The sequence below is a fragment of the Electrophorus electricus genome, chromosome 2 (genome assembly GCF_041902795.1).
Source record: "Electrophorus electricus isolate QZ-2024a chromosome 2, ASM4190279v1, whole genome shotgun sequence".
Classification (NCBI taxonomy): domain Eukaryota; kingdom Metazoa; phylum Chordata; class Actinopteri; order Gymnotiformes; family Gymnotidae; genus Electrophorus; species Electrophorus electricus.
The window spans coordinates 23,461,798-23,489,249 of NC_137498.1; the positions used below are offsets into that span (position 1 = coordinate 23,461,798).

The window sequence follows — 27,452 nt, forward strand, 5'->3', positions numbered from 1 at the left end:
ATTTGGAATTGTGCGTACCTTTGCCTCTACACTAATAAATTCTTCTAATATTAATTTTTTTATGACTTTCAGCCACAGACACGGTGGAGACTGGAGTTAGACCATTTCATTAAAAATGTTTAGTTTGAAAAGCTATGCTTGCTATAGATTCATTCAGTAAAGTCAGAAATACCAGAATTATGTCACTTTTTTGTGTTTTGCGCAGTAGAGCATGTTCCTGTGTCGTGACATCACAACAATATACTGTACTCGATGATCGTTACCACTGCATTATGAGAATATGAGAATACAGTTTGCCCATTGTTTCACTATGTTTCCATGTACTTCTATTTCAAAGCCCCAAATGCACTGCAGGAAGCTGGCTGGATGGTCCGGGATCTCTCTGGATAACTATTGCCGGGCCTAGAGGGAAATGAAAACATCTATTGCGTGAGGCTTTTATAACTTTCCAATCGTCGTCATTTGACAATTAGATTTCAGAGTTTATGTCCTCTGAATGATGAGCCCTGTTACTGTTGACAGGCAGCTGGAGCTCCATCCCACGTAACCAGCACTGCTCTTAGCAATGGGTCATCTTGAAATATCCAGAAATAATATGAACCAATTTCACAGGACTATATTGCAAAAGATCATGTTACCATAAACTGCAGGGCAAAAACAACAAACCTGAAATGTCTCTTATGATTAATTTAAATACTGACATACTTTGGAAGACACCCATTTCAGATAGACTGTGTTTACCTCAGGTCAACTATAGGCATAATGTGTAGGCTAAGGATTTGCTGACTGAGAAACATTTAAAGATCCTTATGCATAATGACATAGTATCTTCATGGAGGCTAGTAATACATCATAGGCCTACATACTTTAGGGTTCAGAGGGCACTGCTCAATCCTTTAACATATGTATAAGCTATAAAGTTCCATGTGTGTGTGGCATTTTATGCGTTTTTGGACAATAAGCAAGTTCTGAAGATATATGTAGGATCACAGTCATGGAACATAATGCACATGATGAACTGATTATGGGCTGGAAATCGTGGCTCCATCCGCAAAAGGCCTAGTTCCAATCAATCTGTCAAATATTAACTGATTTCCCTCGCCCCACTTTTACTACAGAGAGAGACGTAATGTGAAATATTTTATGACATTCAATTTTAGATTTAGTGAATTGTTTGCAATTCTGTTTATTGAAATTTAACATTTCCGTCGGGGTTTACGATACGTATCTATAATTCAGGAACGTTAACGTCCTTTAACTTGCGCTGCTTTACACACACTGTCGTTAATTTATTTAGAATGTGTTTCTTCCTTGGTAGACAAAGGGACATTTTTTTTTTAAACTGACTGATTTTTCAAAAATAATATATTCATTTTTAATATATCTTAAATCATAAAAATATTAAAATAATTTCATTAAATATATCAAAAATATGCACGTCGGGTAGGAATGTTTCTCGGAAAAATTCTTTTCTGCCAACGTGTTAGCTAAATATGACGTATACATATTGCTACCAAATAGGCGTAGGTAGTTTAGCGTAAAAGTTAACGTTAACATTAGAGGTGGCTTTCACTGTTTACGTATTCTGTGGTGTATTGGTGGAAGGTGTGAAGATGCTATTAAAACACTTCCTACACTGGACGCTTAACTTCAGAAGTCATGAACGACTGCTCTGTCCAATGAAAACGCTATAGAGAGGAATTTGTACTTGAAATCTCAGACTTCATCTGAGTAAGTGCATACTTTAAGAACAAAACTGAGACAAACATTAGCAATACAAAATAAACAAGCAAATTAGATCATTTCAATTCATATATATAATATATATATAATTGGCGGGGGGGGCATTTGAATATTATTTTTCTTTTTTTTGCACCAGAGTCCAGGTCCAGACGATTTTCTTAATCTGCTTTTTTCTGTATAAATATCCCAAAATGCCTACTTTTAATGTTTACTTACTGCATTAAGGCAAACCAATATTTAATGCTCCTTGATTGTCCACGGTTAGCATGCCATACCCCTACTGTACATCAACCGGGAGCGGAGATTGCTTTCGTGGTTACACAGCCGAGTACGGCACGCGGGACTTCGGGTTTTTCATAGCTTCTGTCTTTGCGCACCTGAAATAACGTGCGTGCTTCCCCACGGCGCTTCTTCCACATCCTTTTCCCTGGATTGTTTTGACTGCTTGGTCGAGGGCAAACGTTACATTTCATCTCTAAATTTAAACCGGAAAAGTGTCACTCGAAAACATCGTGATAAGAGGTAGTCAGGGTCATAGACCTTTCCGGTAATGAATCAGTCGTAATGAACGTCTCAAAAGGATGAGATAACCACAGCGAGACATTTGTTAAAACACTTGGAGATAAATTAATCTGTTGTCGTTACTATAAATTTCACCCATATATTTGTCAGGTTTATGAACGTCAATGAATGTTATGGATTAATTAAACCCTATCGTAGTTATCCTATTTAAAATTAATAATTTTGGGTACAGTAAAATAATCATCGTCAAAGTAACTGTAACGGTGGTAATCGAACGTAAATGGACAATAATAATAATAATGTTTATTATTATTATTATTATTATTGTTATTATTATTATTATTATTATTATTATTATTATTATTAGTCATTGATTTTGTTGTTGTTGCATTTCCAGTTCTCCCGAGTTCTATTTCTAGCACAGTAATAATAGGTGAGTGATGGGCTGCACTTCTACATATGGATGAAGTATCGCCTGTGAAGTTAATTGTGTTTTCGTTTCGGTGGAGAATAGATTTCCTCTGTTTATTATAAGCATAGGGACGGATTTGCGTCACCGTGCAACTTGCAGGTTGAGATAAAGTTGCACAAATATTGAAAAAAGGAAGCGCTAACAGTCATTATAAAGTTCCCCCTCCCCACTCCCGAGGAAATAAGGACCTCTGCTGTATCCTAAAATACTAAAGCATCTTCTATTTTAGGATAAATCTAGCAGGAATATCCGCTCATTTAGGCTTGAATCAGAGCCCATCAAAAACAGGATGACCTGAATCGAGAAACTCCTGTTTCCTAATCTCACTCGACCACCAACTAACCTTGTGCGCCATCGTGTCATAGTACATAAATGAAACAATTTTTGAAAATTTGACCTAATTTTAAGAACAGCCATGACCATAACAATTTCGAAATATTTAAATCATCATTCACACATTCTAAGTTTCGATTAGATTTATTTCCCGTAAATGTATTTATTTTTTGGTCGCAGTGTCGACACTTTATGCTTTGGTTTTTGCTTGGTCATAGATTAAATTCTTATCAATTTGTCCAAAACATATTTTCATTAAAATATTTTAGCCACAAAACAAACAAAGGGTTTGTTTGTAATTTATTTGGTCATGTAATCAATTTTGTTCTGAAATAGACAATAGACTAGTACGTATGAAATAGTAACATAAGTAACAAGAGAGTTGTTAATATCTTATTAGTAATGTAGGCCTAGATATAATTTGATAATAGTGACAATGATATCTAATAGTGATGCTTGAGTCTACAGCCAGGTTAAAGTTTTTCTTTCTCAATACTGCGCTAAGCAGCCAGGGCGCGTGGGAGCGTTTTCTGAACTTCTATTGGCTGAGAACGAGCCAATCAGTAACTTAGCAGAAACTTCTGCGTAGAACTTCTTGGACCACAATCTGGAGTTTCATACTTGAAGAGAACATTTCTGGCGTGTTGAGAAAGAGAGACACCTCATTAAATAAACCGCGTGTAATTATTACATGTACTTAATGTTGTGATTCCCTTTTTCATTGATAAAGAAGAAGCGAGCTAAAAGAAGAGGATGTATACAACAGGACTGAATCCCTTTTACGCTTCCAATTTTAGCTTATGGTCTGCGTATTGTTCGGGTGGTTTTGCGATGGATACGATGAAAAAGCCTTCGTTCTGCATTGCTGACATCCTGCATGTTGGAGACGCTGAAAACATCCCCGGGTCATCAGCTCTTATGACCCATATGGGAGCTCGGGCTCAAGTTCATTCCTCGGGATCTCCGCTTCGCCCATCCCCGTTAGCCCCGGACGCGTCCGTTTTCGGTGCTAGAATGAACACGGCGTCTGCCTATCATAGGCACGGAATACACTTGACTTCTGTAGCCAGAACTACGCTTAATTCTCAGTCAGCTCCCCCGCCGTCTAGCAAAGACCTAAAGTTCGGGATTGATCGGATTTTATCTACAGAATTCGAACCAAAATCGAAAGACTCACCATCACTAAGAGGTAAGACGCATATTAGCTACAAGTACACTTACTTGTCAATGACTTAGAATAAGGTTAACATGACGAAAATAATTGAAAGGACCTTGTTAAACTACATTTGCAGGAAATTGTTGGGGTTGGGGATAAACTAGTTGGAACTAAATCAGAATCCCTCTAAAAACCGCCACAAACTGTAGGACATCTGCAGATTATTTTGTTCTAGACCGTACTCTTTAGAATAGGTTTAAAAAGCAAGGTCAAATGAATGCAAAGTCGCAAGAAAGATGTGGACTTTTCCATTTCGTAAATTAAATTTATACAGTTTTTTATTTTAAAAAATATTGGTTTGTTTCGTCCGTAACAGATCTCACGTCCATTGTTAGTTCGAATCGCCAGTCAGCGGTCCACGTCTCTGTGCAACCGACCGCAAGCCAGTACTTCGCGTCCCTAGAGCCGGGGATGAGCGACGCGTCTTCCATGATGAGTTCAATAGGCAATGCCTCCAGACAATCAGGGCAGCATCAGTATCAGGATACTTTCCCAGGTAGTGTAGCATTCCCTTCCAAATCCTCCCAACAAACGGATTTTACGCAGATTCATGACTTTGCGTTGCTAAAGTAAGAAACATTATTCACGGCCCTCCTAGGCCTGTGTTCTGTATTTTTAATGCCGTACATGAGCGCACCTGACAGGTTTTAACATGTAAATTATTTTACCTAATAAAGTTTTACTAAGATTATGTAATTAATTAACACTCGATTGTTCGAAAACGGTTTGATAATACATATAACGCCATTTTAACAATTTGTGTTGTTTTACTCTGACAGGGCCCTATGCAGTCCTCACCAAAGACACAATGCCACAGACCTACAAGAGGAAAAGGTCCTGGTCCAGAGCAGTGTTCTCCAATCTGCAGCGAAAGGGGCTTGAGAAGCGCTTTGAAATCCAAAAGTACGTCACGAAACCAGACAGGAAACAGCTTGCTGCGATGCTGGGCCTCACAGATGCACAGGTGGGCGAGTAAGACATGGTGGGCTTCAAGTGCTAAATTATTGGATAGGTTGCACAAAATTAAAGAATCTCTGCAATAATACTACTTGAGATATAGGCTTAATGAGTATATAAATCCACCACGTGACATAGACTGACAGGAAGCACAGAGCGTCAATAAAAAAGGCAGAAGAAAATTGTCTCATGAAGTTGCCAAATGCAGGGAAATGAAAGTCCATTATTACACATTATTGCAAACGATGAAAGGTCATAACAGTGTCTCATCTTAGGTTAAAAATGGTGTAAGAGTTGTTATTTATTTCCAAGCTTCAGAAACATTTTAGTCTATTCCGTTTACAGTAAAATTGGTACTGACTGTGTAAATGTAATATTTTCAAAGAATAAAACCCAGCGTAGCTTGTATATATTATACCGTTTATCCTGTATGCGCTAATAATAAAGTTGTATGTCTCCATGTAGGATAATTGTATTCTGAAATGCAGCAGATTGTAACACTATATATTCATAATTTTGTTACTAATTCGGTTTAAGGCCTGATGGACATTTACATTTTCCGTATATGCCGTACATTTACAGTATATTAAACAATGTCATCATTTCCAGGTTAAAGTGTGGTTCCAGAACCGGCGAATGAAATGGAGGCATTCCAAGGAGGCCCAAGCACAAAAGGACAAAGATAAGGAGCAGCTGGATAAGACGGTACCCGAGGCCGAGCAGAAAGCGCACGAGGACTCGGACTGCGAGAGCGAACCCAGCGAGTCAGAATTCGAGGACGAACCAGAAGACAAAAGAGAGGCGAGCGTTTCTGAACTCAACAAACCCAGCGTAATCATGACCGGGCCTCTTCCTGTAAGCACAGAGGACACAGCACCAACAAACGCCGTGACAGAGACAACTGCATCATCACAAATGCTGTTATGAACTCGCGGCTGTAAAAACAGTCAAGCCCGAGCAGTAGCAAACTGTTATAACCACTGAGATCCATGTCCAAATTTTAGAAACGTCTTAAAGGAGAGCGTGTAGTCTACACAATAGATGGTCCTACTTAGGTTGTCTCGGCCATTTATGTCATTTTATGAAGTATACCTGGCCATTGATGCCACTGATCTGTTCCTTTACAAAGTAAATTTAAATTTTATTATGAATATTCACTTGAACCACTCGTTCACTTCTTGACTGTCTGGGAACTTTACGCAATTTAAAACTTATCTTAAAGCTCATGAACTTGATTGTATTATATTTTGTTAGTAGGTATTTGCACTGAAGATGTAAATAAAAGCGTTACTTTTATTCTTTCCACGGACTTGAAATCATTGACCTGCAAGCAGACTGAAAAGATTTAAGCCTAACGGTGAATATCAGCAAACAGCAATAACGTATTATTATTATTATTATTATTATTATTATTATTATTATTATTATTATTATTATTATTATTATTATTCTCGATAATAATAACGATAATAACTATTATGATAATGCAATTACAGAATATCTAATATTGCTTCCAGCTTCAAGTTAATCTACAAGACTATATGAATTTTTCCTCAATATTACATACAGTTAAGAAAGGTTTTCTACATTAATACTCACAGTTTGCATACAAGTAACATATTTTAACTATTTAAAATATTAGTATGATGTAGCGACCATTTTGTCACAAAATCTTAAGAGCTACCTTTTTTAGATGTTGCAAAATATAAGAGGGCTTAGCAGGGCACAAACATTTACTACTTGATCGCCTCAACACGTCACCCAGACTACACAGCAAAAAGTGTATTGGATATTTTTTAAAATCAGATTAAAAGCCAATGATAAATGGTGATGTAGACATTTTGGGCCTCTAAGACCTTTCTACTGCAGGTTAATGTAATTCTGCTAAGCTCCTTTCTCTCTGAAAAAAAAGTTGGGGAAATTAGTTTAACAATAAACAGAGAGCGAAGAGCTAGGATTTATAGTTTGTGTACATTTACTGGCTCCAGATATCAGCAACAGAGTGGATGAGTATGCTTTATGAATCCAGACTCAAATCGGCAAATGAAAACGTATACCATTTAAGGACTCCTGTTGCCTCTGTCAAAATCACAGTGAGAGGCAATAAGGTCGGATGTTTAATGTCAGTATCAATAATAAACAACTAGTTCGCGGATTAGGACGGCGACACAGCTAAATATTATATTCAGCTCATACGAACGACTGTTTACCTCTTCGCAGAACCGCGGGATAGAACAAATGAGGATCAAGTAGTCATGGGCTTCTTTATTAAATGTTATTTCACTGTCGTACATAAATTTCTGACTGTAAATTATCTATCGAGTGCAAACAGGCTCTACTGAATACTGTGTGGGCTACTTATTATTCAGTTGGTCTTATGAAGACAAATCGTTATATCTTATCTTGTGCCTCTATTAAAATAGCCTGTATAAACAGAAAAATGTGTCAGACTCGGGAAATCCATTGTAAATGTAAGCAATATTTCATCACTCATGAGGCTCAATAGCTCTTGTGAATCTAGTACAAATAAAAGTTGGACAGTACACCACAGAGAGGTACGCCCTATAACCAATCCCCGGTTGTCTGCTAAGCGCATTAGTGTCTGTGAGAATAATTAGATTTTAAAAGACAACCATAAATCTAGAATATCCCATAATCTTTTCTTCCAATGCAAAGAGTAAAATCTAGACACCAGTACACCAAAGTGGTAGTCTAAAGCAATTTTGTGTGTGTGTGTGAGAAAAACATTCTGTATTACATGAATGTATGTATCGTGCAAGTACATAAACTAAGCATAAACAACGATGCCTGCTGCAAGATATCGACTTTAATTTTTTTTGCTTATCACAGGGTACCTAGTACATTAGCCTGACACTGACACAATGTGCTAAAATTCTCAGCTTGCTGTTTTAAACCCATGATATCAAATACACAGTGTTTCCACAAAAAAAGAGAAAGACACTGGCTGATCAGCTGCATAAAATAAAGTAATAATGTCATGCACATTTAGGCCAGGGATGAGTGCTTTTCCATTCACCTCACTAAATTGCTATGAGTATCTTAGGAATAGCATGAGAGAGTGATGGGGAACATCTCCATAAAAAAGAGTTCGGCCAGGGAAATGGTATCTTTTGTGAATGACTTCACCAAAGTCCACCAGAAGCACTCTCTACCATAGGGTCTACTTTCTTCTCCGGAAAGAGGGGACAACCTCTTGAGATTGCCGGTTTTTCCGCTTAAGATCACATATTGAATTCCAATCCAGCACTTACATTCTCTTCCACTCTGCCTACCTGCTCCTTTTCCATTCCTTGCAGGCTGTTTTTTTAATTTTTTAATGTGTTTTTTTAATCTTTCAATTTCAAAAGCAGTCCAAGAGTACTCTTCTGACTTTACGTAATAGGTAAGGGGCACATAATCATTTGATAGCTACCAAATCCCACTCATGCAATCATATTTGATGTTGGAGACTTTTGTTTTGGCCCTATAGTTGCGATTAGATGTTAACTGTTTTCCATGGAAAACTGTGTTGAGGCCATTTTATCAGTGTGTGTGGTATAGCTTTCACAAGTTTGTCTCTCCGGCACCCATATAAATCACATGGGTCAACATGCAAGAGTGTGAATCTCAGATTAGCCCTTACTAACCTATGAATTATGGTTGTATGCACAAACATAAAATAACAATAACAGTCCAATTGCTTAGCAAAATAACTGCAGGCTTTGATTTGTGGACTTATATTTGATTAGTGTCTTAAGAACTTTTTGTTTATGACCAATATAGGAGAAAGTCCATCTGGGTCTGCATTTAATGTCCATCTATAGCATTTCAACAGCTCTTCACATGGCTCTGTGACCTAAAGAGGACAATGCAGGAGCTGAAGAGCTTGACAGATTTCTCTTCGAAACTTTAAACATTTTGGGAAAAGGAGTTACTTCAAATAAATTACTGCACTGTGATTTTTGCTTCAAAACACATTAGCCCGTGGATTAGTCGGGCATAGAGCTTGTGATCTCTCCTCTACTGTGAGGCATTAGCTGAGAGAAGGCTTGAAAGCTTGCTTAAACTGACAGTGAGTGTCTAATGAGTATTTTATGAGTGGCAACATCAGTCTGTTGTAATGAATCAAGCTTAAACAGTTTAGATATTTTCCTACCACGGGAGGCATTTAACAACCCTAACATGCAGCTAGGCAGCCTGCCTTTAAACCACCGACCTTAAAGCCGTCAGTAATAAAGGCTCATGGAGTTTGCTTGTTTTGTACTTCTCTTTATACCTATGTAGTACCTATAAATCAATTCTTGTAATAAACAAACAATTTAACAAACAATTGATTAAAATCTATGCCTCACACTGAGAACCTTCAATAGAGGCAATGACTGATCTGCACCATATTGTTATTTAGCATTATCAGGACCTTCTCAGCATGGCTCCTACAGAGCCTATTATATGAACCCTTGCAGGGTTCACAGTAACTGGATGGGCAGTCTACAGTCTACAATTTGAATGTTATATGATATCTGTGGAAAATTTTGTAGGGTAGAGTTAGCAACATGAAGACAGTTTTGGAAGTGAAACAGCCTAAGAAACTGGCAATGTATGCAAATGCTATACATCTAAGTGATATGTTTTATTCCCTTTAGAAAAAAGAAAGAAACATTGTAAAGTTCTTAGCAGTGCCCATGTGCTGTGTGTCTAATTTATGAGATAAAGGAAAAGTGTTTGCACACAAACGAGGCTCCCCTGAAAAATAGTTTGTTCACATAGCAAGAACAGGCTTGGTTGTAATTTAATAACCTGCCGAAATGATTCAATAACCTCAACAAGAGCTTTCAGTAAAATCTGACGTTTGTTGTAATGGTCTCTGTAAGGTTATTTGTGCTGCATTTTTATGATTTGACTGAGTGTTAAATAATAAATAATTTGAATTCTAAAATATAATTTATGAAATCTAAAATTCACTCCATTATTATGTTCCTCACTTCTATGCTGACTTCATTTAAAAATTGAAAGGAGAATCAATGACCTATTTCAATAATGTGCACATCTTCCTTGTCTCTCCATCCGACAACTATGAAGTTAAAAATAAACATGTCTAGACCAGACAGTGACTCTTCACTTTAAGCAATCATTGAGTACAAATAGAGTTCCCATAATGCATGACCATCAGTAGGCCAGTACACTCATTAAGTAGGTCCCTTAAAATCCTGTGAAAATGTACTGTAGCCTACAATATAGATTACAAATTTATAGATTAAATTTTAGATTATAAAAATTATATTTCAGAGATGCTAATTGTTTTCATTTATTTATTCATGTTTGTGTTGCCATTCACGCTTTGCCATTAGTGCTTGTAAATTGTTCCTAACACTGGAATACAGGAATTACTGAGGACAACTGTAATAGTCTGGAACTACTTATTATCTTAAGCTCTGATCTGCACATGTTCACCTTGGTTAAAAACTGAGCTCCACACGCAGGATCTGTCGGCACATTCTGAAAAAGGCACGTTATTGAGTGCTTTTCTAACGTGGTCGCAGTTTCCAAGCAACTTGGCATTGCTTTCCGAAAACCGAGCCCTTGCCAGCCAGTTGGGAGAGGGTGAGCAGAAAAAAACTAGGGCTAAGAGGCATCTAAAGTTAAATTTAAAGTCGTGTTTCTCTTGGATGCCTGTCTGCGTGGCCATAAACCAAGGGAGACATTTTCATACTCAACATTTTTCATGGTTTCGCTTGGAGTTTCCTCCCTTCCTTTCTCACTCCACCTTGGCTCCAGTTACCTACTCCTGCACTGCCTGGTAGACCACAGTCGATGGGGCATCAGCTCCTGGTGAAAGTCCGGCTGTGGGCTCCCGCCAAACCTCATGCTGGAGCCCCTGTCTTTGGATGGAGCCTGGTTGTCCTTGGACTGCTCTCTGACTCTAGGAAACCCTCCAAGACTTTACCACCTGCACATGGACTACTGAGGAGTCCTTTCATCGCCCACCCTGTTTTAAAGTAATGCCTTGTGTGCACACTTAAGTCTAATCACCGTTTGTTATTGGTACTAATCTAAATGCTCCCAAGGCCTCCCACCCTCGTTTTTATGTGGCAATAAACAGGCCATATTCGAGATCCCAGATTTCTGAAGAACCGAGCAATGGTTCTCCTGCCAGCTTTGTGGCATATCATCATTTGTGAGAAGTACATGTCGTTTGTTATTAATTAGTGCTTAGGGCTCTTTCCCATAAGATTTATCATACGCCCTGTCTGGCTCCATAGCGAATGCATTTGCCGACCTTTACACCAATGATTATAGCCACAGCTGGACAGCCTGCTGTGATGCAAAAACAAAGATGGGGAAGCAAATTACTGTCATCAAAGGTGGAACAAAGATGACATTTAGCTCTCCTTCTATAATTGAGCTGCTTTTGGCTTTTGGATTTATATCCTTTCGAGTTAACTCCAGTGATCCTGCAGCAGACATGACCTAGTCATAACTGTAATCACCTTATGGTGGAATTTAGCTAGTAAAATTCGGGCAGACAGCTTGACCATCCCAGAGTTCAATTCACACTGTCCCATGTGTCTGGGTGGGATGAGAAAAACTTATATATAAGTTTAAATTCATATATATATAAATCTAAATTCAGTCAAATTAAGTGGGCTTTATCCTGCAAAAGCAAATGGCCTTCATATAAATGTGATGAGCATAAACTTTTAATACCACAAGATATAGGAAAATTCAGTGAGTTATGGTAACTGCCATTTACAGTGTTAGCTTTTCAGTCTTTATAGTGTCCTATAATACCGGAGAATCAGTTGCAGCCCTGCATCGATTCTCATAGTGGTATTCATGCTTCTGCTGTGCTCTACTTGAGGTTTTCTCATATCCTCATTTTCAGTTTATCCTGACATACAGCCCTATTAATTCAGAAACTGTGAGTGATAAAGCAAAACTTTATCCAATTTAAAAAAATAAATATGTAAAAACAAAAAAAAAGAAAAAGAAATTTAAAAAATCCAATACAAAAACATTAGAACAGCAAGCACTCATTATTCACTAATGACTGTTGTTATTCTGTAACACCTAATGTAATATCAATGACTTACATTTTAAGATTCTATTGTTTGATACTTTAGATGCCTTCATGAATATAGAGGCATTTGTTAAGAATGACTAGGCTCTTTTTAATAAATTGTTTGGACTGCACCACTTGACTTTAAATAAAAGAAATAGAAAGGCATGGCACATCAGATAATGATTTGTTTAGAGAGGCCTGTGTTTAAAAGTCATGGTAATGGCTTCTATGTGTGAGGACCACCCTCTAGCACCATCACCGCAGCATAAACGATTTCTTTCTTCTGGAGTTCAGTGATAATGAGCTTACTATCTGAACCTCAGATGCATCGACTGACCCTTGCTCTGGTCACACCCCATCACATGTCTTTATGTGTGTGTTTGGGAGTGCATGTGAATGTCTGAGTGAATGCAAGAGGTTCTGTGTACACTGTGTATAAAGGCACAGCTTGTTAAAGGGGAAGTGATGACAAGCAGTGAATCAACGTTGTTTTATGTAAAAAAACAACTGGGTGAATTTAGTCCTAAATTTGGCCAGTTCCATTTGGCTGTTATTGGCCAGTTAAGTTAAGCCATACTAAAGTGATAATTCTGCTGAAATTATTCCAGATTTTTGACTGGATATGATGTTTGTCCCAGAGTCAAACCTAAGAATATTTTTTCACTTTACATATCTACTTATGGTCTTGTTTCTCTAGGCAAAGCAACAATATCGTTATTGAGATATAATCACAGGACCACAGCGACAGAATCAAATTCATTTTAACAGTCCAACTGTTCTCAAAGAAATGCAGGCTGAACTGGCCACATTGGTCGTTCATTACCACAGAAACTGTCGTCCACATGCAGAGGAAAAGAAGGTGAGTGATTTTTAGAAAGCAGTCAGTTTCACATCTCCTCGCAAATTCCTCATTTGAGAGAACATGGCCATGAGGCAGACCAGGATTAGGCCACGCTACTATCCGTTAACATCCACTGATTGCTCAAGACTTTGCTTATTGCAGCTTCAATGTGCTGCCATGTCTTACAGTGTATTGTTACATTGTTGTAGCAGTGTCTTGCCTTGGAGGTATTTACAAACACGGTTTTCCAGGTCAGTCTCTGTGCCTTGTTCCCCATTGCATGCAGGGTCAGAGTTAACTTCCTCCAGGGTATGTTTAGGAACCTTTGACTCTGCACAGCTGCACCGATCATCCGTGCATAGATGGCTGTAAAACTTTACTGAGCGCAACTCTGGCCAGCTGCTTCTATCTGCTTAAATGGGGCGATTCCTTCAGCCAGTCAAGAAGTCTCGCCTTTGTTCGTAGACTTCCTTAGCCAATGAGGTGTGTTGCCTGTTTTACTGAGTCTTCAAGTGTGTTTAATTACGAAAACAAACACTTTTGCTGTTGGCCTTGTATCAATACCCAGTGTGTCTCCCTGATTCTTGTTCTTCCACTCCCTCTGTCCACTTCTGCTCCACACCCTCCACCCCTTTATCTCTCTTCGTCTCTATCCTCTGCCATATGTTTAAGCTCAGACGTGCAACATCCATCAGTTAATCATTACAACCTCAAGGTCCTGACCTGTAGCACTCCGACCATGAAATTTCTCTGCCTCTTTTACTCTCACCCTCTCTCTCTCTCTCATCCTCTTGCTCTCTCCACAGCACCCCTCTAAGCCTTCCCTGCTGAGGGCTCCTTGATTGAGATATAAAGCAATAAGCGCTGACTGCAGGAAACATGGAGAGGAAATGGCTGCACACTGCATCGCCTCGAGTGCCACTTCAGGTTATTTATTTGGACAGGGGAAATATTTTGGTGGAATTCCCCCCCACCACCACCCTCACCCCTCCCCATCTCATCTGCACAGATCCCAGATGCAGAGGAGCATGTCTGTGGCTGCAGAGGAGTGCCCACTGACCCCTGGCGCGCGGCAACAAACACAAACAGCACTCCCACCCGGTCCCCCGCTCCGATTCGTTTATCTCCCTGCAAACACGCTCCACCACGGAGGCAGCTAGACTTCGCGCACCCTTTCATAACAAAGTATTTGTAACAATCAAAGCATACCCCCCACCCCACACACACAAAGGTGCCATGATTGATCGTTAGCCAAAAGTGCGCGAGCATCTGCTTTACATCAGGCATGGGGACATGATGCACAGATACAGCCGGCTACAGCAGGGGAGATTGCATAGTATATTGTTCGTAGATGTAATGACCAGATTGTCACCACATTCAATGTAGTGCATAATACAAGTAAGAAGTAGTAATATGAAACAGTTTGGATGTATTGACATAGTTTTAAGTGATTCCTCAGACTAAGAACTTAAGTCCTGATCAAAAACTGAAATCAGTGAGAGCTATTGTTGTAGACATGACCAAGACCAACTGCGATATTCTGCTTCATACTGTGATGCACTGCTTTCAAACAATTTCACTGAGTAATTGGCCTCAACATTCCCAATAGTTTAGTTTTGTTTCGATGACAACATTCTGCTCTTTAAATAACTCTCAGACTTACTTGCTCAGGAAGTTTAATGGGAGAGGACAAGTACACGTGTGGAACTTTTCCCATGGTTTGGTAAATATCATTGTAACAGTAACATGAACCTGTTGTCCAGACTTCTTCTAAGAATAAATAGATATAATACATCATGAATAATTTAAGGAACAGTAGCCTTTTTCTTCTTCTGTTGTTTGGTAAGTCACTAAACCAATATCAGCTCATGTGGCAGCCATGGTAAATGCAACTGATATTTCTCAAGGTATGACTTCTGCACACTGACACACTGAATGAACCCAATGAGAGTGACACCACTTAAGACAGCAAGAAGTTTGAGTGTCACACCTCTTAGATTCATGAACAAAGCTTGGGGCTTTGATATCAGCCTAGAGGTAGAACCTCGTTGCTCCAGTCTTCAGTACACTACTTCACAATGATGGGTCATAAGGTGTAGTAGGGTTGCTGATTATTTTACTGAATAATGTTTTTACTGATTATTTTCTAATTTAGAGTAGAGGACTGTGCACCTGAAGTGACCTTTCACACTTTACTTTTTCTATCAATACTTATACTTGTAAGCTCTGGAGACTTGTTTCTCTATTAGTGCTCCGTTGATTCTCACATTGCCATGACACTATTTAAAAAAGGGACTGCCTTAGATTCTGAAAAAGAAACTTTTCAAACCTTTGGATGCAAATGTGTCAAAAATTTATAAAATTCCATGAAATATCTAGAAATAAAATATATTTCATATTTGGACTTATATTCGTATATTTTATTTTTCCTTTTGTTTATCTTTATATAATATGTAATATCGAAAAATATCATTAAAAATTATCATTTAAAAGTCTGACTTTACTTTAGCAGTACCACTGTGGAATCCACTGTTGCAATGTAGCGGTTTACAGATTCAAAGATATTCACACACACACACACTCACACACACACACACACACACACACACACACACACACACACACACACACACACACACACATATATATATATATATATATATATATATATATATATATATATATATATAATTATTATTATTATTACAGAACGTAATAAAAAAATAGAAGTATTGAGTCACTATGAGAAACTCACTTGGCCTGCTTTTCTTCGGTTTAGCCAAACCAAAGAAATAATGAATATGATTTTCTTAAAAAGAAAGTTGGTGTTATATGCCAAAGCCTTTCTTGTGCCAGCAGTACTTTGTGTATGGGCAATAACATTAGACACTTCGAGACTTTAACACTGACACTAATATCAATATGCATTATTATACAATACCATTTTGCATGACTTCTGAAAAAATATAAATACTATTAATGCTTTACTCCTTTCCCAGGTGACTGCTGTTTTCCAAAATGTTTGGCATGCTAAATTAGTAACATGAATATTACATAATCTAATCAGTCTTACAAAATCACCAGCATAACATCTCTCTCACCTTTCTTCAGGGAAATCTGAGCAAAACAAAAAAAAAAGAAAAAATATCTGAGAAATGTGACAGACTAACTGCTTAATGCAGCACCTCTTAATCACAGTCAAACTCAAACTAATGTGACAAGATAGACAGTGTGCAAGCATACACAGATAAGTGGGCTGATAGGGCTTTGAGGTCAGAAGGAGGCAGAGCAGACATGATGGACACATTAACTAATCCTTGATGCCATAATTCTTTAATGCACTCCACAAACGGGCCTGGCCGTGAGCTGGTGATGGATGACCCATACAAAGATGGACTGCTGTGAACATAGACTGACCAATACCAAATGTTATTAAACTTTGAGTGTAGCATGATCGCATATTTTTTTTTACTAGTGGTGTGTCCTCCCTTTGTGGACAGATGTCTCATTATCAGGGCAGGAAAGACTTGTATATTTATAGCCCATCTTTCAAACCCACACTTCACCAAGTAGTTTCAGTATATGTTTGGGGTGGGTTCAGTTTTTGACTTCCTGGTGCACTAATATTTTAGATCAATGTATTACCTCTGCATTACTCACTTAGATGCAGATTATTACAGCTCCTGTTGCATCATCCTGTTGGACTGCTGTGAACATGGACTGACCAATACCAAATGTATTTAAACTTTGAGTGTAGCGTGATCGCATATTAACAAGCCTTTTATTTTACCAGTGATGTGTCCTCCCTTTGTGGAGAGATGTCTCATTATCAGGGCAGGAAAGACTTGTATGTTTATAGCCCATCTTTCAAACCCCCACTTCACCAAGTACTTTCATATATGTTTGTGGTGGGTTTAGTTTTTGACTTCCTGTTGCACTAATAGTTTGGATCAATGAATTACCTCTGCATTACTTTATTATAGCTCCTGCATTACTTTATTACAGCTCCTGTTGCATCCTCTCAAGATGATTGTCCAAGAAATATGAGCCTGAAAGATGTTTGCTCCAAAAAATGCCCTCAACAAAAAAAAACCAACAAGAAATACCCTTTAAAAAGTCTATACATTTTGAATACACTAGCTGTACATAAACAGAGATGTTTTAAATGAAGATAACATTAAATATTGTGCATGGGAGGGTGTGAGGGAGTGGGAAAGGTTTACATTCTCAGCAGAGTAGTCTTGATAACAGGCCAAGAAAAATATGAGCCCTTTAAAATGTGTGCATTAACATAATTTATTGGGCTCCTACTCAGCTTGAGTACTTTTCGAAGTTGCTCTTTTTTCAGGCTCTGGGGCAAATGACAGGTCCCGCCTCTAGAATAGATGGGAGTAAAAAATCATTCGCAGTTGGTAATCGCTTAAAACAACACTGTATTTACAGACTAATAAGCACAAAAATGTTCCAGGCCATTCCCTCCCTCTGATTGAGAAGAGAACTATGACGAAAAGCCTTGATTTACATCAAGCTATTTGGAAAAGCTTTCGTTTGGAATAAGGCAACAGTTGGATAGGAGGAGGAGAGGAAACAGAGGAGGGGGGGAGGGGTTTCATAATTCTTTGTGTATGTCTGGAAGGCTTCCACACATTCCGATTTTTAACCAATTTATGTCCAAGCGCAATGACCCAGGAATTAATGAGGCTCTCGCCTTAAGTTCGAGCATAGCCGAGGTCAAGTAAATCATCCTTTAGAACTCCATTCTCCCTCTCTGTCTGCTCCTTCTCTCTGGCTCAACATTCTGTGATAACGCACTGACTAGGGGCCTAGGAAATACCACCTCATCGACACTTTCTGTCTATCTAGCAGGACATATTTTACCACGAGTATGCTGGGCGGCTATAAACAGGGCTTTTAGGGGAGGTTGAGGCCCTTGATGAATGACTGAGGGCCGGGCTGAGAGGCTAGGGGTCACTTTCTTTACTCTACACTGCAGCCTGACTTGTTGATGTTAAACACATTTCTCTCTCCAGGGGCCTCCCGTTTTCCATCCGGTTTTATTTGAGTATTTTAAAGTCTAAAGCTTTTATACATATGATTTAGTAGTACTATTTCTCTTTGAATTAATATTTGCCAAGGTAATTGTTAAATCATCCTGGGCACATTTATACTGTGGAAAATTATGATATCATGGACATTAATCCGGCCTGCCTAATAGAGTAACACCTCAGTAATAGCCTCTTCAAATCAATCATGTGAAATTTAAGCAGAAAAATAGATTTGTCACTTAATCTAAAAGTAAATTAACTACTATATATTCCAGTAATTACTGTTTTACAATCAGGAAAAAAGAATAACTGCCTTCCCCCGTAGGGCATTTCAAATCTGTGGACTTTAACACTGACTGAGGCTTTAACATGCCAAAAAATGTTACTACTAAGTTTACAAGATTTTAATATTGATGTATTAACTTTGACTCCATCAATTCTCTACTGCAGGGTTTATTTCACATAGAACACATACACATTGCCCGTGCACCATATCCATATCACCTGGAACTATTTTATAACTCTTGCACAGAAATGTAAAACTTTATCCTTTTTGGTCCATCCACATCTCCAACCTCATCACATTATTGCATTTGCAGAGAGTTACTGCCTTAACATACATCATACAAGGCTTAAAGACATTTGGTGTCGTGTATGCCCTACTCTAGGCAATACTTTATCTTGTTTACAGGATTACTCTCAGAGCAACAGTTAAGTTGATATATGGGTTAACCGATGTGACAGTTGTCTATATAAATCTGGTTCGCCTGCAATTACAGCCATTACATACTTCAGCCACTTCTAAAATAAACTACAAGATGATGTCAGCAGGGCGCTCTGAGATTAAGCAGTTCGGCAAAGTTCTTGGCTGATGTTTCCAAGGGAACACCTTGATGGCTATAATTACTGTCATGTTACAAGAGTGATGAGAGATACCAGAGGCCCAAATAAAACGTAAAATGGTTTTGATATAATAGATGTGTATCTTTTTGTTTAGAAATTCCACAGACCATCTGCTGCTCGTCTCGAGGGCTCTGTGGGGCCTTCTCTTGGCTTTGTTTGCTTAAGCGCTTCAGTCTGGATCACTGCTGCAGTGTGAAGGGTTGTGGTCCGAGGAGTGAACATCATCTAAAGTTTACTGAGGTTCACTCTGATGACCATTTCAGACTGACTTAACCAGTCTCTTATGTTCTTACTGATCTTAAATGCTGTTGCTACTACCAGATCACATGATTCAGAGCTCTTTATGACCTTACTACTACAACATTTGAGCTTTGTGGTCTTGTTACTACTACATTTTGAGCAGAAGCAATTAACATGATGATTTAAGAACCCTGTAAGCTGAGATGGTGACAGTGAAAATGAAATAATACACTATTAGGCTGAAGATCTAAAAGATTTTCCCCTTTCTCCCAACCCCATGAACAACTGAAATTGGCATAGACAAATAGCAGTGTGTGATACAGGAAGATGAGACATTGTTCCATTTATAATGCCTTCAATCAACCACATGATGATATGATATAATAAGTTAATCATCTTTAGTTAATCAAATCAGTCATATACAAATAACCAACATAGACTTATGACTGGAAATTCATAACTATTTGCACATAACTACTTGAATGAAAAGTTATGAATGGTTAAGGTCAGGGCTAGTGTCAGGTTTCACATTCAACATCTGTTCTTATTATTTTATTCATATTCAATCCAACAACATGTCGAATCAAACCACTTCAGCATAAAGATGGGAAAGACTGAAGAAGGAGTCAGTAGCTTTTCTGTCTCTAATACCAGCTTCACCTGGTTTTTCCAGATCTTCTAAAGAGTCTGGAAAGTGCCTATAATTGGAGAATGGTTTTGGCACACAGTGGCAGAAAAATCTGTGGGAACATTTAAGTTGGTGGTGTAAAAGATTTGTCATTTTGTGGCATGGGTTATTTGATGTTGCCTCACCAGTTTCTATTTAAAGAAATTCATCAGGTCTTAGAGTGAAACCACTTTATCATCTTCACTAGTAATGCAGCTTTTTGAGTTTTGAGCTCGGTCTCGTGGATGCACGTATGACATTATTTCGGTGTGAATGACATTGTTAAATGGATTGCCTGTTGCACGCTTCAAAGCACAAAGATCTGGTCCTAGCACTATCTGACTTGTGGATTTAAAGAGTCTTGATTTTGGATCTAAGGATTGAAGACTAAATGCATGTTTATAAAGAGATTAGTCTAATAAACAACACAACTATATATCAAGTTTCACTTTTGAATAAAAAAAAAAAGTTAAAAACCACAGCTGTGATTCATGAATAAGAACTAGAGACCAATGCAAAATTAATTGTAGGAAATGCAAGGGTAGACCAAAGATATGTCCTGGCTTCCAGACCTATGAAACTCTTGGGTGGCCCTTACCATCACTTCCTTTGGTTTTCCATGCTAATGTCATTGCTTTCGTCTACAAGGGAAAGTCACCACCGCAGGCATGTGGTGTCAGAGGTAATGTCACCTATGTTTGACTGCATAAACCCAAAGAGCTAACAACAACTTGCATGCAGACACCACAGATTTTGTACTAAATTAATATATACAGTTGTCCTTGCATGTTTAGAAGCTTTTCCTTTGTCTCACTTTCATGCTGTGGAAAACCACAGCTTTATGGTTTATCACTCTCAGTAGAGAGTAAACTTCTCAGTAATATCAGTTTTCTCAGTAGAGAGAAAATTTCAAAACACTTAATATTTCCCCTGACCAGTCTCTTAAGTGTTGGCCAGAGGGTCTCACTGTGGATGGCTTGCTGGGATGTGATGTTATTCCACATTGTATACCATTACAATAGCTTTGTTAGGACTTTCAGCATGGATAGAAATGCTGAAATACTACAAGTACTTCACAATAACTAGTTCCCTTTCGAATATATTAGGTCATATTTCCTTGTTCCTTTTTAAGGTCTATTGTCTGGAACAACGAGAAAACTAAGATTAAAAAAAAATCACTAATGGCTATTACTGATCTATTAGAGAGCTATGTCTACACACTTTTATATTTTACAGTAGGGGCAGACACTTGTGCTGGAGTTTACCTTAGTCCATTCCACTTTATAAGACATCCACACATCAGTAAAAATTTTAATTCCTGTTGCCAGGGGTGATGAGAACACCTTTCTTAGGTCGCTCTGGGCCTTGGGTCCCCATTTCACCAGTTGGCACTCTTTTCAGAGCTCCATGTTTTCTGAAATAACAGAGGATCTATGGCCCATTACTCTATATTTGCAGTATTGTAAAGAGGTAAGTGGAAGCCAGTGGAACATTTTGTAAATCTTGAGTCACCCCAAACCACTGCGAAGACGATAAATGTGTTGGGCTCTCCAACAGGATATCCCCTTAGACCCGCTCGCCACAGTCATGATGAGAATAACAGAGAGGGCATTCTTTTTCCTCAACTGTTCAGGAAGGTGATAAAGGGCTCTCAAATCCTCTCACAGGGCGCAGTGGTATACACACATTAATTCACAACATCCCACCCCTTCACAGAAAGATTGCCTTCGGCTTATTTTAGGCATAAGCACTATTCATCAAATACGTTGATGCCTGTTGCAAGTCTGTGCTGGGAAAAAGGTTACATCATGTATACCAGTCCAGTAAATGCATGTATACCAGTCCAGTAAATGCATACCAGTAAATGCATGTAAACTAACGCATGCATAGAATGAGTAGAGAGAAGCTAAGACCAATTCTAATTCAATAACCGGAATTTGTCATGCTCATATATTCAGGCTTATTAAGCAATATTGTGCAAGACATTAATAGATAAGGGCAATTGTTAATATTTTCTAGTCTAAAACATGATGGTGTCTTATTCAGACTAATGGAAAAAATTACCCCAGCAATTTATGGTGTAAGAAATTCCAACTTGGGGTTTTCCAAAAGGCTCATATACAAGATTCATTATGGCAGGAAGTTGTCTTTCTTATTAAGTGTAGTCAGTTGAAAGTATTTGTTTTCTTTGTGTTCTCTTTATTGCTCTGATCTCATTTCACTGGCACTGGTAGCATAAGTACACTATTTAAAAATTTCAGTTCCAAGGTAAAAGCACTCATAAATGATAATTTTGCCTGTGGGACATGAGATTCTGTTACTCTCTTGGCAGGGATACTTATGAAATATGTAGCTAACCATCTGCTAAAATTATTAGTAGACATGATTTCCTTTGAAAAATTGTCTACTGCACAAAACAATGTTTGTCAACTGACTCAATCTTTTTAGTAAATGATTTTCTGTTACCCCTTTAGTTAAACGTTATGAGAAATATTGAAATATTAAATATGTTAACCTTCCTAATAGTCTGAAGTAGAAAATGATTTGAGTGCAGTTGACAAGAGTTCAGCATAGCTCAATGAATTCAGTTAATGTAAACCAGATCATAATCTTGTGCCTTATTTGCCACACAACACAAAGTTGTATACATGGCTTTAAATATGTTTAGGCCACACTGTAGTGACAAATATTTTGGGATAGTATATGTGTCACCTTATTTGTATTTGTATTAAACAATGTGCTTCCAATGTTATAAAACTGTTGCTTATTTTCATGAGTCCTGTGTTTTGTTATAATGTGATAATCAGCCTGACATTCAAAGCTTTAGGACATGGTACTATTCTGAGGATATGCAGTGAAAGTATAAAAATCCAAAGGCTCTGTCCCCAAAAGGTTGTTAGAAAATAAAATAACCTGAGAGGAAGGGAAATATTTGCAGTATATACAGATATTATTTGTTTTCTCACAATGATAACACTGAGTATTTCAGAAATATTCTCAAATCATAAAATTGGGCTCCTCTAGACAATACTGCTCCTTTATTGTCCCTCATGAGGAATTATTGGTTGCAGTATAAAAAGGTTTATAAAGACACATTATGAACACCAAATGAAGACTTAGTTCAGGTGATATTACAGCAGCAATGAGGTTTAAAATAATATACAATACCATATAATATTATACAATTTGTCGTGTATTCAGGGTTAAGAGTTTTGTTTATTCACATCCGTGATTTGTGTCAGGATAATGGGGGGGCTCAAAATAAGTCAATAAAAACAAGTTAAAGAAATAATTCATGAGCATCATTTAACTTATACTTTACAAGTACAGGCAACAGCTTCAATTAATCAGATAGAGATGAGATTCAGGTGCAAAACTGTATAACGGCGGAAGAACTCTGTGAACTTGAGTTCAAGGAAACCTGTGCTTTGTGGTAGAAGTCCATAACCCCTATTTCCATAAGAAGTGAGAGGTGAGATTGAGTAGTCGAAGAGAAGCAAAGAGGAGATATGGTGCAAAAATGGATTCAGTTAGATACAAAGCCAGTTAGATACAAAGCCTGTCATGTATATACACACATACACACACACACACACACACACACACACACACACAGTTAGCTAGGAGGGAGAAGTATTGGGTGTGGTCTTTCACCCAAACCACAAAATTACATAACTCCATATAGTTTTTTTGTCATTCTTTAAATAAAGCCACTGAAGTCACATAATTTTTGCCTTTGTGTAATTTGACTGCTTATACCATTTCTAACCTTTTATAAATAACAACCTATATGAGCTATAGTGACCAATCCTGTGGCAAACAGATTTTGACATTCAATTGTACAGTGCTGAACATGTGACCTTGGCTTTCCTGAGACAACTGCTAGAGTTCAAAGGAGCTCATAGTATATAGTTCCGTAAGTATGCTATGCTTATTTCTGAATACTTGTGTCATGTCCCAACCAACACCCAGCCAGACACAAGTTAGAGACAGTGCCCACATTAGAGGCAATCACAATCCACAGCCACTCCACTCAGGTCTCTAGCCTCTCTGCTTGGAATACTGATCAATAATCACATGCACCCGAGTCCACTCTGCTCCTACATTTTTAAAACAACATGTTTCACACTGCTGTGCTTTGCATTAGCCTGAGTACAGATGGATACTAAGCCCCTCTTGTGGTTCATGTGAGTGGAGGCATTCCTCTGTGCATAGTGGACATTTTCTCTTGATTTAAAAATTTGGAGCAGACCCTAGGCGCTGGATTGTCTTCAGGTTCATCTTCATCTTTATGAATAAACATAAACTTTTTTTTCCCCATAAATTTGAGCTCTTGAAGTTTCACCTGCTTAGTGCCTTTTTGAAAGCTGCAGTTGCCTGATGAATACTACACTGGTGTCTAAAGTGGATGAGCCTTTCTCTGCCCCATTTAAGTTAAAAAAAGTGGGCAAAAGTAGGACGATGGCAGGGGAATTCAACACACTGCTGTAAGAGCTAGAACAGTTACACCACTACTAGTAATCGGAAACCCTCCCTGCAAATAAGATACCAAGGGTCTATAGGAGAAAAGGAGATGTTCAAAATTAAGATGGCCAGACAAGAACACTGTAGTACACCATTAAACCCGGACTAGGACATCTAGAAAACCGGAATAGACATTCATTATTTATTTATTTTTTATTATTATTCTTTTCTCTCACTGCTTATTTTGCTTTTCATTGTTTAGATTGTTGCTACTGTAGTGCCCGTTGTCAGCCAAAGAAGGATGGCCCCCCACTTTGAGTCCTGGCTCCGCTCAAGTTTTCTTCCTCCTACTACAGAGTTTTTCCTTGCCACTGTTGCCCTTAGCTTGCTCACTGGGGGTTGGGACTTGGACATGCATAAAGCTGCTTTGTGATAACAGCTGTTGTAAAAAACGTTATAAACATTACATTTGTTTAACTTAGTTCAGCTAGATTTGGTGCTGCACAGAAAAGACTGGATGACAGGTGGGAGAAGCCCTCCTCCATGCCTTGAGATAGCCTTCAGTGCTGAAGTGGGATTGCGGCTCCTGCCTGACCAATAACAAGCTATTTTACAAGTACAGAATCTGCTATGGTGTTGTCAACATGTGAGGCCTATCTACCCTAACTGTCCTGAAGAAGTTCAGGAAGATTTAGAACTATAGGCTTCCCTGCAGGCTCTCACACCAGCTTCAGTGATGTGCTGACCAAGACAGACTGGACAGACGCTGTCTTGCACCCAATGATGCCATCCATGTTAGGTGGCAAGTGATCTTCTTTGAGGGACAAAGAAAGAGGTGGAGAGACAAGTGACTGAGGCAGACATGCTGGTGTTTGAAGAGAAAGGGGATCAAAGTCAGAGGATCAGCGGTCAGAGGATCACTGAAATCCCACTTTGCCTCCAACAGAGCAATCATGGGCTGCCTGGCTAATCACATTACCCTGATTATTCTGCTGTATTGGATTTTACTGTAGCATGCTTCCAGACACTGGATCCACAATCTCCATTATCAGAGTGTGTCTCCTGCCAGACAGCAAAGTTAACCAACTGCTTAGTGAAGATATCATGAAATGTAGGAAGGATTTAAGCTTTGTTTTACCTGCCTCAAATTCTCAGCTATAAGAACATAGGCACCTTAGTGAAAAGTCATACCAGACCCTACCAAACTGCAACCATCTCTGCCAGTTTGCATTCTGCCATCTTAAAATCCAAAATATGTCAGATCTGTTACTACAACAGCAAGTGAATTCCAGTGGCATGTAATGGACACCAAAAACATTATCACAGACCACAAGACAAGATCATCACCTGTAGCCAACATTCCATATTAAGTTCAGGTTTAGGTTTTATTTTCATTCCAAAGCACACAGGAGCTTGCAGTGTTACAGGGGGGCTCTAGTGTGGACAAAATCAGGTGTGGTCAGCTGTTATATCCTTTGTCTGAATTTCCAGTGGGAAGGTGATGTATGAAAGAAGAGCAAGATTTATTAAGGGCAAATACATATTCAGAGTTGTTAGAATGTTCCAGGGTCATAGAGCCAACACGTACAGTCCGAATACATAATAAACAAACAAACAAAACCACACAATGACAAACAGTGTCTAGGATTTTACACACAAAAGCTAGTATTCACACACAAAGGTTAGGATTAACACAAGCTATAGCGAACAAGGCATGGATAACAAACAGGCTTCAATTCACAAACAGAAGCTTAGATTAATGCAATGACCAGTAAACACGGCTGGGTTTACATACACACGGTAGTGATAACTTAACAAGACACAGTTGAAGATAATTGCAAGTGGGGATACAAGCAAGGGGGTGGAACAGAAAATCAGGAAAGAAACAAAAACAGCATTGACGCCAGGGAGGGGCAATTGTGACAACCAGCTATTGACAGATGGAGCTTTCCACCAAGATTCTAAGATAAGACCAGATATAAGCCAATTATAAAGCCAGTAAGATTACAAGAGTTTTCATCCAGAACTGAAAACTGTTCTCGGCCAGATCATCAACAAGAGTGGTTAGAGGTATTAAAAAGGGTGGGTATACAGTTTCAGGAGTAGAATTACCGTCAGCCACATCATGTACTTGGAAAACATGCCAAGAGGGAAAGGGACAACTACAGCATGGACATACAAATGTCATTCAGGCTGGACAGGTGTGGTTAGCTGACAGTAAATTAGGCAAAACTGATCAGGACAGAGGGAAATGAACTACCACAAGACCAAATAACAGACCTGTATAACAGCTGCAAATACCTGGGGATTCTCCATTTACATGGGAATCATAATGCAGAAACCAGAAGGACAACAACATCCAAGTCCTCAATAGCCATTTGAATGAGCTAGTAAGAACAAAGTCTTAAATAAGTATGTGCTGCCAGTATTCAGATACCCAGAAGATATAATAAGCTGGCAAAGACAAGAGCTGGAAGCTGCAGAGGATATAACCAGAAAACTCTTCATAATGCATGGAACGCTCTATCAAAAATCCAAACGCTGTACACCAGTTGTAACAAGGGTGAGCACAAAGGCACTAATAATGGTAGCACATTAACAAACACTAAAAACTAGGTCAGGGGTGTTTCACACAAGACAAGACTCAAAATACAGATTGTGCAAAAAAATCCATGAGACAGTCTAGCATCTTGTAGCTGGACACAAGATGCTGATGGGTGCCATGCCATAGTATTGCTACTGAATTCCATAATGTGTACCAAGCATTTATCCTGTTGCCTGTTTTTCATGATGACTCTCTTCTGTTTCCCAACCATTGTTTTTACCTTACCTTTGTATGCCTGGATGCATGATTTCCTGTTTTTTAACTGTGATCTGACACTGTTTTTGATGCCCCCTCATGTTAGTAATCCCATTGTACTGGTTCTGACCCTTGCTTGTCTTTTTACTACTGCTTTGGCTTGTCCCTCTCAAAATAAAACAGGCCTTT

General features: G+C 38.5%; 1 protein-coding gene across 2 annotated transcripts; it reads left to right on the forward strand.

The window, feature by feature from the left end:
- The first annotated feature begins 3,675 nt into the window (after positions 1–3,675).
- hlx1 (H2.0-like homeo box 1 (Drosophila)) lies at positions 3,676–6,545 on the forward strand. 2 transcript variants are annotated; one of them, XM_027000003.3, is made up of 4 exons: positions 3,676–4,259; positions 4,603–4,782; positions 5,066–5,250; positions 5,853–6,545. In XM_027000003.3, the coding sequence occupies exons 1-4, from the start codon at positions 3,824–3,826 to the stop codon at positions 6,168–6,170; spliced, it is 1,119 nt and encodes a 372-aa protein (XP_026855804.1). In that variant the 5' UTR covers positions 3,676–3,823; the 3' UTR covers positions 6,171–6,545. The 2 variants fall into 2 exon arrangements, with proteins under 2 accessions (XP_026855804.1, XP_026855813.1); XM_027000012.3 differs by lacking the exon at positions 4,603–4,782 and having other exon boundaries at positions 3,678–4,259.
- Positions 6,546–27,452: the final 20,907 nt, after the last annotated feature.

Excerpts from the sequence above, each read along its gene's own strand:
- hlx1 (XM_027000003.3), top strand. The coding sequence starts at position 3,824 with ATGTATACAACAGGACTGAATCCCTTTTACGCTTCCAATTTTAGCTTA. Across the intron at positions 4,783-5,065 it reads GTATCAGGATACTTTCCCAG|GGCCCTATGCAGTCCTCACC; the intron begins GTAGTGTAGCAT and ends TTACTCTGACAG. Across the intron at positions 5,251-5,852 it reads TGGGCCTCACAGATGCACAG|GTTAAAGTGTGGTTCCAGAA; the intron begins GTGGGCGAGTAA and ends CATCATTTCCAG.